This window comes from Poecilia mexicana, unplaced genomic scaffold (genome assembly GCF_051168715.1).
Source record: "Poecilia mexicana isolate PSO_F unplaced genomic scaffold, ASM5116871v1 scaffold_18, whole genome shotgun sequence".
Classification (NCBI taxonomy): domain Eukaryota; kingdom Metazoa; phylum Chordata; class Actinopteri; order Cyprinodontiformes; family Poeciliidae; genus Poecilia; species Poecilia mexicana.
In genome coordinates, this window is record NW_028263387.1 from 23,990,042 (window position 1) to 24,001,416 (window position 11,375).

General features: G+C 36.6%; 1 protein-coding gene across 1 annotated transcript; it reads left to right on the plus strand.

Annotated features, from left to right (window-relative positions):
- Positions 1-3,776: 3,776 nt before the first annotated feature.
- On the plus strand, positions 3,777-9,777 carry LOC148154278 (uncharacterized). The gene is made up of 3 exons (XM_088016180.1): positions 3,777-3,800; positions 4,630-4,728; positions 8,020-9,777. Exons 1-3 carry the CDS (start codon positions 3,782-3,784, stop codon positions 9,201-9,203), a joined length of 1,302 nt encoding a protein of 433 aa, XP_087872306.1. The 5' UTR covers positions 3,777-3,781; the 3' UTR covers positions 9,204-9,777.
- The last annotated feature ends 1,598 nt before the right edge of the window (positions 9,778-11,375 follow it).

The window sequence follows — 11,375 nt, forward strand, 5'->3', positions numbered from 1 at the left end:
ATCTCTAAAATAGTCACATTTAAATGTTTCAGTTTCACTTTATCTCTGTAACCACATCTATTCACACAGATCTATTCACACACATCTATTCACACACATCTATTCACACACATCTATTCACACATTTCTCCGAGAAACACTGCAAAACCTTAATAGGCCAGACAAGCAGAACTTCATGCTAAACTATAACATTTTGAGTTTATTGAACATATTGCAACATTCTGCTTCAGACGTTGATGTAAGTTTTAAATGATTTGGCTGGAATCAGAGGCTGGAATAAAACCTTCTGCATGAAGCAGATAGTAAATCAGGAAAACCTTCACAAATATAAACAGCAGCAGTCCACAGTAGAGCCCATCTCTTCCTCCCTGGTTCCTGATCCAGTTTGAAGTCTCAGGTTGATTCGTTGCTGCTGTGAAAAGATTAAACTGATCAGTTTTATTTACAGGAAATGATAGATATTGATAATAAACACAGAGCAGAGATTCAGCGAGATTTCTATTTCCATAAAGAGAACAGTTAACAATTTAATCAACAAACTCACTGGTTGTACTGACTTGACATCTTCCAGAACCAGAACCATCTTCAGTTTTCACGTCACACAGATACAGACCAGAGCCTTCAGTCCTCAGTCTGGACACATGGAGTCTGATTTGTCTTCTGAGGACGTCTTTGTCACTCTGGACTGGAGATTGACCACAGACACGTGAGATGAGGATGACGAGCAGCAGGATCCTGGAGATCATCTTCATCCTCTGAGAGGAGACAGAGGATAATCTTATAACTTCTCCGGTGGAGACCTGTGTTTACACCACGTTTGAACGTGGAAGAATCAATTATCTGGAGCAGAGATCAGCAGCCTCTATGATCCAGAGACTCATGTTGACCCACAATCTTGCTGAAGACATTTTTTCTTTACCTGCTAAACCTTCAAAACATAATCAGCTCAAGAGGTTTTCTAGATATCTGATGGAGGATATTTTGATGCTGATAGAGTAAATAATTCCCAATTTATTTGTAGTTTCAAGTTTCAGAACAAAGAGAAAACAAATTACAAGGAAGGAAAATTAAAACATTTTCTAGGAAGCTCCCTCTATGAAAACCAGGCCTCCGGTCTAACAGTAATTATTAGGCATCATTTAGTCATTGGAAAAAATGCATTTTTTTCATCAGATTAAAAAAAAAAAAGAAATTCTGTGAAACTTGAATTCCCTGGGAAAAAATAAGAGGTTGAAGTCCATTATTCTATCAGAACAATACAACGTTTACATTAAACTGCGGCTGGACCAACTGTGAAAGATTAGTTTTATCTACGAGGATCAAAATGGACAAAAATTGTAAATATTCATTAAACTGAAATCTAAGCAAACATAAAACCAAATTAGTACAGACTTACAAATCTGGTTGGCCGACTTGTTTTTCTCAATATTTGTTTCTCTTCCGCTGTTGATATTCAGGTGTTCTCTGGAAGTCAGCAGAGATAATAAAAATAAACTAATTAAGAGACAATCTAGTCTAACGTCTAACTTTTGCTCTAAAGGTGTTGGGAGTCTCCAAACTAACAGAGAGCAGAGAGCAGAGAGCAGGCTATTCCCTGGTGTCTGTGACGGAAGTTTTTCCTAATAATTTCAGAAAACAGAACGAGAAGTAGAGCAGTAAGGATTTTTCACTTCTTCTTTTCAGAGTTTTCTTGCAAAATTTCAATAGAAATGAATGACAACAAAAACGATAAACCAACTTCCAAAAAGAATCGAAAATCACAAAATAATAATCATCAGTTTCATATCATTTACAACATCCAGAGTAGATCCTAACAGATCTTTGTATTTATAAACTGAAGACCTGTAGGCTGTAAGCAGAACATCAAATGAAACACTTGAAAACATCACTAATTATTCTATACATTCTGTTTCACAAGGTCGAATTGAATTACTGAAGTTACATAAACTTTTCCATAATATTATACTTTATTTATTTCATATTGCTGGGTTTCAGTCACCTGACCTGGATGATGCGCAAAATTCAGATGGAGGTCTGGAAGGGGATTTCTCCGGTTCAAACCAAAGCAAAGTTGATCACAACTAGCAGCTAATGCCCTAAATAGGCTGGAACAGCCGATGTACCTCGAAAAAATATGCATATATTTAGGATATGATCCATATTATCTCGGTAAAAAAAGACTTCTCTTATAATCTGGAGGATTTTTCCGGTGGCTAGGCGATCCACATAACTACCTGGAGCTGCAGACCTCATATTATATGACGAGCCAGAAGAAAGCTTTCAAAAGCCTGGAGAATACAATCATTTAGTTTCATTTTGGGTCAAACATTTAGGATCAAGAGCAGCATTAGATGGCTGTCGACTTGTTTCTGCTGGGTGAGTAGTGAATTGTGCCGTTTTAAGTAATTAGTCTACAAAGTGATTCTTAAGAATAGGGACAAAATGGGTTTCAATTTTCTCCATCAAAAATTTTTTATTATTCCTCAAGCATGTATTCAAATACGACAAATAATGTTTTGGAAATGTAAAGATGCTAAGGTACAGGCTCCCAGTTACAAAATGTTTTTGAAAATTAAATTTTTAGTGGACCTGACCCAGAACTTTGTCAACACCATCCGACAAAAATAAATATTTAAATATTTTATATACTAATAGGGTATTTTAAAAATCCTTTTTTTAAATACCCTATTAGTGATATTTACAGACAAATGCTTCTCAAGAAACAAAAGAAATATTATTTAAAACAAAAAACACCACAAAGTCGATCTGATGGAGTTGACACAGAACTGAAGGTGGTGACAAACTAGTGAGTAAAAATAAATACTTGATACATGTGAAGTGATGCCATTTATGCAAAATACATTAAAATGAATTAACTCCACATTTAAGTGAGATTTGTCAACAATATCACTGAAAGAGTCTCACTGTTAGTTAAAAACTGATGGAGTTGACAAAAAGCCAAACTACCTCAATTTATATGATGTTATTCTGAAGGAGGCCATATTGTAGCTCATCAAGTCCATGAAATCTTTACATTTTACCAAAATTAAGCTTTTATTTCACGAAATTTCATCAAGGTTTTGTAAATAGTCAGTTATGGTGTTGACACACCATGGTTGTGACAAGCAACTTAGGAATAAGATAGAAGATAAAACTAAATAATAACATAAGCTAACCAGAGCTAACTAGCCCTCTTGGCAAAGGAAGAAAAAAGACGACGTCATGGGGTCCACAGAAGTTCTGGTGCCCCACAATAATGCCTGTTTTTTTAACATTCTTTTTATGTCTGACGGTGTTGACAAAACTTTGGACAAATTTCAACAGGCTTGGAAAATATATAAAAAATATTTTTAATTCAATTTATTGACACTTTGACACTTTTATAATTATTTATTTGAATACTTATACTTAATTGTCATAATATATTATATTAGTTTTCCTTTATTTGTTTTAAACTATTATAATGTATTGAGTTCTGCTCCGGGAAAAGGGATTTTATAGACACCATCCACCTACTGCAATGTTTAAAATAAAAAAATATTCAGTAAACACCAGGAAAACATATATTGTTGTGCTCATGTGACCTGGTTGTAATTCTCTTTTGTTATAATTACACAAAATATCTTCTTGTTTTGGTTATTTGTCTTGTTCCTTATCTTACTGAAACACCTGTCATTATTTTAACCGTGTTACTTTAAGATCGGAAGCCCCTCCTTTTTATTTCTTCTTCTGTGGTATTGTCTTTAAATTGTTTGCGCCCCTTAGCCCTTCCCCTTTTGCCATGTTGTCCTGCTGGAGAGGTGTGTACTGTTTATTTTTCCATCTAAAACATTCAGTTTACTTATAGATCTATTAAGTTAATTTTTGTTATATACTTTTGTTTTGTGTAGGACTGTATGATAAGGATGCTATCGCTAACAACAAACCAAACCAGGTTATTGTGTGAGCTTGAATCTCCTAGTAAATGTTTTATTTTGCTTCTGTGAACCCAAATTCATGCTGGAGTTGTACGTTAATGTTGAGTCGCTGTACGACGCTGGATTCAGGTGAACGAGTCCGCACCGATCTACAGAAACCCCCGTGTTCGTGTCTGTTCGTGGACAGACACGAAGCATGTGGGGGAACAGTAACAGCTCACTGTGACTGTGTGGCTGGATAGGTTATATTTAATTTATTTAGTTTTTTATTTTTTCTAGCATAAAGTCCCATTGAATAAACATATTTTCTGTTCGAGACTCAGCACTGAGCTAGCTGCTAACAACGTTAGCACACTGAGGACAACCATGCTCGGGCATAAAAATAATATATCTTGCCTTACATATGAATGCTTGTCTTTTTAAGTAATGTTGTATTTAGAGGAATAAAATGTTAAGCTTCTTTGCTAGTTGTTTTCCTCTAGTCTCCTGAATTCAGGGTTCCGCATGTAGACAGTGGAAACCACACGGAGAACAACCAGTTGCCATTCAACTCAAGACATATCTAGAGTTTTATTCAGACAGTTAAATTAATAGAAAACACAGTTCAGCTTCACACACAAACCATCAAGAAGTCCAAACCATAAAACAGACATTAATTACCTGAGAAAAGTAGAAAAATGAACTCTAAGAGTTTCTTTCAACTCTTTTTCAGAATTTAAAGAAATCAGCGTGAAGTCCGAGGAAAAGATGGATGACCAGCGCAGACTGCTGGGTTTCAGCCGGATACCGAAGATCATCTTACACCGGATAGGTACGAAACACCTTCACAATTTACTGATGAAAAAGCTTAGAGAGCTGAAGAAGGGGAAAGAAAGATAACTGAGGCGACTCGGTGTCCCACTGAAAGTTGTTTTTTTTAATTAAACATTTTTGAAAAATTGTACAGAGTCATTTGGCATGTATGTACAAGAAGATGTGAAATCTTAGAGGTTTAATCAGGGTAATCATTGTTTATTATAGATTTTTTATACATAGGACAGTGATAGCAAAACGTGTTTCAGACGGAATGAATCAGGAGAGGAAAACTGCAGAACCAGGCACCAGTGTGTTTTCTTCCCTCAATCATCTCCTGAGACCGAAAAATGATAGAAGTGGCAATTTAAAGAACAAATCTTACTAATAAGACTAATAAAGTAAATAAATATTGTGAAGGGAAATTGTTTATTTTTTTCTACGTTAAAGTTTGTTAGGGCTTTCAGTGTAGGAAAAATGTTGATATCTTTCATAAATACGGTGTTCTGTGGTCAATATTATTTCCCTATTATTTTATTAATGTAGGTTGCCAGTTTGGATAACCTTCATTCTTATCAGGCTGTAAAAATGAAGTAAAACATGCTAACAAAATGCCTCAGACCTGCAGCCCATCAGTGGTTCTAGACCAGTGGTTCTTAACCTTTTTTGAGGTACTGAACCCATCAGACTCATATGCGCATTGACTGAACCCTTCGGTAGTGATAAATATATATTATTTTCCAAATTCAAGACATATAGCTAAAGCAAAAGGAAATTACAAATGAAGGAAACACCCTGGAAGCTAAGGTTAAAGCATATGACACCCTAAACAGAGTCTAACAAAGGAAGTTAGTAACTGTTGCTTGTTGCCATTTTGTCCTGCTAGCTCCTAAAAGTATCATGAGAATTGGACCAGCTGCATTTTGGTATTAGTAAATGGAATTTATGAATTCAACTCACTGACTCTTCCTCAACCTCATACATCAAGAATTTAGCCTGGAAAATGGATACAGAGTTTCCCCCAGAAAACTTGGTAAGCCCGGTGGTCGAGGCGGTCCACCGTGTTTTTGTATTAAAAGATGGTAAGTTGACAGGAAATGTAAAAGTATTACTGTGTAATTATATATTATGGGAAAAGTTATCCAGTGAAATGCTATTTAAACCCACAACTAGTCTAAAAACAAATTTGCACTTCTGTTTAGTCCAAATTAAGTCAGCGGCTCCATCAGGCCCCCAGGGGCCCCTTAAACGCTAATATTTTAAAACAGACCACAGATACATGAATGTAACACTTGTTTATTGAGATGATCAATGCTGTTACATTTTATTCAATTGTTTAGGTATAGATAAATTAAATGATTTTAAATTGTTTAACATTTAAATACAAGATTTTAAGGAGCTGGGAAGTTTACTTTGTAAAACTTCAATGAACAATATTCATAGTTAGATTGTTTTACCATAGCAACAATCTGACGCTTTGAGTTTAATCTTTGAATTTACAAATACAAATTAGTAAACTGCGATTATAACTTATTGCTTTTTAGGCTGGCCAATTAAATTACTCCCTTCTCCCATATTTCACTAAATCAAACACAGAAGCTGTTAGAGGTGCTGATATTTTTAGCAACAAAAGGGGCCCCTAAGTCAAATTCAGCTCAAGGCCTCATACAGCCTTGGACCGGCCCTGCATGATGAGGTAATCTGCTGCACTACCAGAGATGCGCAACAAACGTGTCTGTTGAGTTTCTAATAAGTGTCACAGAAACTATTCTGGTCGGTCGAGTTTCTCAGATCTCCGTGTGGCTGCACGCATTAACTCCAAGTAGATATAGTTTGATGCATCGTGTAACCGGAAAATAATAATAAAAATAATAATAAAATGATATAAAATCAGCGTGATGCGTGACTCCGAGGAGAGCGTTAAAGCTCCTCACCGGACTGAACCTGCATGATGAGGTTAGCGCTGCTCGTTATCCACAAACTCTCCAGCCAACCGGGACCACAGACATAAACTTTACAGGATAGACAGACAGAACCACACGCTGGGCAGCGTGTTGAGATGTAAACGCCGCATATAATTGTGTAAATCATTCTCACCACTCAACAACGCGCCTCTGAATTCGCTACAAGTTATTCCTGTGGTCATTGAGCTGCGCAACCAGAGCTAACACGGCGGGTTTTAAACTCTTACCTAGAGTTTCTCCAAAGAATCATAATTTCTCACAGTAAGTTGATGTGAATATCCATACAGGTCAGCCTGTGTCCAGTTTGAGTGAAAGGAGGTGCGCACGATCCCGCTGAGGTAAAGCAGCGGCAGCGTGAGGCAAAGCGCAGAGGCGCCAGCTGTGTGATTGGTCTGCGTGCTGTCGGCTTTAAATGCATAAATTATAAACCTATCTATTATAAACCTATCCTTTAGGAATAAATCTGCTCTGCTAGTGAAATACTCAGAGCAACAGAGACGCTTGCAGCCCGGCTCTTTTTTTTTTTCTTAGAAACGTAAACAAGCAACGTTTAGCCTGACGGAGGGGCTAGTAAAGCATAGCGGGCCGCCAGGCTTATAATACACTGGGGGAAATCCTGGGATAACTGTCCACCATTTATAGTTGATGCATTGACCCATCACACTGCTGGCGTCTCTGCACGTTGCCTTACGCGCTGCTTGATCTCTGAAGTTTACCTCAGCTTGGATCACCTGCTTTCACTCAAACTGGACACAGGCTGACCTGTATGGATGTTTCCATTACCTCCCTGTGAGAAATTGTTTTTTTTCTCAGTTTTTGATCAAGGTAGGGGTCAAGATTAAAGCCTACCGTTTTAACTCTGGTTGTACAGCTCTATGACATAACCTGTAGTCACACGTTCAGAGGTGAGCATTGAACGAGCGATTCATCTTTGTGAACAAAGGCGTTTACATCTCGACACGCTGCCCAGTGCTTGGCTCTGTCTATGTTGTAAAGTGTATGTATGTGTTCCTGGTTGGCCACTTCAATAACCACTAACCACAAGTGGAGATTTGATCCAAGCAGAGACAAGTTTTGAAAAGAAAGACATGAAGTACTGCTTTCAAACTTAAAATGTGTGCTCCAGAATTATGGCAGAAAAATTCCCCATACATAATACATTTTGATTCGCATCTAGTTCCATTGTGGTCAGAAGAACCACATTGTTTGAGTTAATTTTCATAAATAAAAGATTGTAATTTTGGAATAACTCAAGAAAATCTTGTTTTGTTAAATCAAGAAATTAAAGTGAAGGATTTCTTGTATGATTGACATTTGAAAGAATTTATTCTGCTTTTTTGTTCCAGATTTCCCACAATGCTGTGTGTACAAAGTGGAGGAGGTTCTCAAAGAAACAGAACCACAGAGGAACCAACTCATCTCTCATGGCGAGTCAAAAGGTCAGAACCAGGATCAGGAAGGAAGAGAGAAAGAACGGGACCAGAAAGAGGAGCGTCACAGAGCCAAACAGCAAAAACGCACAACTAACAGCTCAAAGCGAAAACAGCACAAGAAAGCTCACCCATTGCAAAAATTATATTCTTGTAAAATTTGTAATAAAACCTTTACTCAATCGTGTATGACCTGCGGACTTGCTCAAAAAGGTCAGTTACAAGTTAGCATGACAACTCGCACAGGTGAGAGGCCTTTCTCATGTGTGACCTGTGGAAAGTGTTTCTCTCGAAAAGATAATTTAAACATTCATATGAAACTTCACACAGGTGAGAAGCCTTTCTCATGTTTGACCTGTGGAAAGAGTTACAGACATAGAAATAGTTTAAAATATCACATGACAATTCACACAGGCGAGAGGCCTTTCTCTTGTGTCACTTGTGGAAAAAGATTCACTTGTAAAAGCAATTTAAATGGTCATATGAACATTCACACATGTGAGAAGCCTTTCTCTTGTGTGACCTGTGGAAAATGTTTCTGGAGAAAAACAAATTTAGATCGTCACATGTTGATTCATACAGGTGAGAGGCCTTTCTCATGTGAGACCTGTGGAAAGTGTTTCTCTCGAAAAGATTATTTAAACATTCATATGAAGATTCACACAGGTGAGAAGCCTTTCTGTTGTGTGGACTGTGGACACAGTTTCAGGACAAAATCAAACATACTTTCTCACATGAGGATCCATGCAAGTGAGGAGTCCTTCTCACGTGGAACCTGTGGAAAAAATTTCACTCGAAAAAGCAATTTAAGTGCACATATGAAAATGCACAGAGATGAGAAGCCTTTCTCTTGTGCGACCTGTGGAAAATATTTCTGGAGGAAAACACATTTAGATCGTCACATGTTGATTCATACAGGTGAGAAGCCTTTCTCATGTGGGACATGCGAAAAAAGTTTCAGGTTGAAATCACAATTACATGATCACATGTTGATTCATACAGGTAAGAAGCCTTTCTTATGTGGGACCTGTGGAAAGAGTTACAGAAGGAAAAGTAGTTTAACTCATCACATGGGGACTCACTTGGATGAGAAGCCTTAGACCCGAAATACTTCAAATTCATGTTGGCTTCCAATTCTGTGGAAAATCTGGTCGGATGATGTTCATCAACTAGAAAATGTTAAAGTCAACAGGCTTTGCAGGCAACTAGTGATTCACTGAAACAGCGTCTTTAAATGTCTGGCAAAGATAGACTTGAGGTTTATTTTTGTTTTTTTGTTTTACTTCTCAGTCGTATTTGTGCTTCAGATTCCCATCAGTATCCCATTAGATACTGAAGTTAAAGAGGGCCACACATTCAGCAGGATTCATTTCTGCGGGTTTCAGTTTTCATGGAGTTCTGTCCCATGTAGGATAATTGAGTTTATCTTTCACATTTTTGATATTTCCATGTATGACTGGATGTTAAATAATTTACATATGAAGTCAGTGAAATGATTTTGTTTTCTCATAAATAGAACTATGTGATGTTTGTTTGAATAAAAAAAAATTGAGATCTGGTCAGATTTTAATTTAGAGCTAACCACAGAGAGGTTTTTGTTTTCCAAAATGTTTGTTCCGTCGTTATAATTTGCTATGAGAATGTGTTTGTACTTGTATAAAGGTAAAATATGTACCAGTGTTTTTGAGCAAAATATGCTTACCAATTAATGTTGATTTGGTAAAAATATTGATGAATTATTCATTGATTGTCATGGCCATTAACTGTAGCCATGTTCTTAAAAGTGAGCTTTAAGTAAAGCATCTAAAGATCTTTGTAAAACCGTTAAACATGAGTTATTTTATACATGTTTAATTCTACATCTTATGGATGTTTCATGCACCTTTCAGTTATTGTATCCCGAGATAAAACTACAACACTGTATTGTGACACAAAAGCAAATCAGAAATCTATTTTACATTCTAAGGATATTTAAAACAAAAAATGTCAATAATCCATAAATTAGCCAACTTGGCCGGTGCTTTGTGGTATTAAGAGTTTTGGATTTCTGGTCTTTTTCAGTTTTGTTCTCAGTGAAATTAGTTTTCTTCTTCATGTTCTTGATGTATCTGTTTCAGGCTCCTATGAACAGAAAAAGTCTTGTGTATTGTGGGGCACAACATATTCCTGAAAACCAAACTTAACTGTTTTCTTTCAGTTTATATGTTGGTCTTTCTGTAGAAGTGAACAGGGGCCTTATACTTTGTTGCACAATAGTAACTTTATGCTTTAATTGTAATAAAAGTCACTCATTGTCCACATATGTTGTCATATTTTTTCTCATAAACTCCCTTATGTGCCAAGACAAAATGTATTAACATAGTTTACATGTTAATGCATGTTAATGCATGTTAATAGTTTACTCATCAAACATTGCTTGTAGTGGGGCTGGACCAAGAACCACTGAAGGAAAAACATATTCAAGAGTTCAAACACATTAAAAACACGATTTTGTTGGTTTTACCATCAAAATTAATTGACTCAAATTTGATTCTTATTTCTTACATTTGTAAAAATGGCTGAATCAGTGATTTCTACATCTGTTTGAGCTGAAACAATGTAGTTGTAGTATCAGGTTCTTGTCAACAGGTGGCAGCATGAAGGTGCTTCTCTGTCACAATATAGCTAATTATTTTCAAGTCAAAACCACAAATCTCTGTGTTTCTCTAAAACAGGGGTGGGCAACTCCAGGCCTGGAGGGCCGGTCTCCTGAAACTTTTAGATGTATCTCTACTTCAACACACCTGAGTCCAACGATGAGGTCGTTAGCAGGACTCTGGAGAACCTCACTGCACTTAGGAGCTGTTGGATTCAAGTGTGTTGGACCATCTAAGAGTTGCAGGACACCGGCCCTCCAGGACCAGGATTGCCCACCTCTGCTCAAAAATATATGTAATTGTTCACTGTTTAACTTTACAACTGAATTTCAACCTAAAGAAACTACAACCTGATATAATAACATTAGACTCTGTTTTACAAACAAAAAGATCATACTCAAAAAATGTATTATACGTTCCAACATGGTTCTTTTGTAAGATTAAAAGTACCTTTTGATATAAAATTTTAATAACTAACAGAAATAAAAGACCTGGAAACACCTATCTGTGTGTAATTATTCTATATACCCTGTTTAACTCGGGTGAACTCATTTACTAAAATAAATGAATCTTTCAATAATATTTTTAATTTATTTAATTATGTTGAGGAGACTCAAGTCGGAACATTTACAGCGG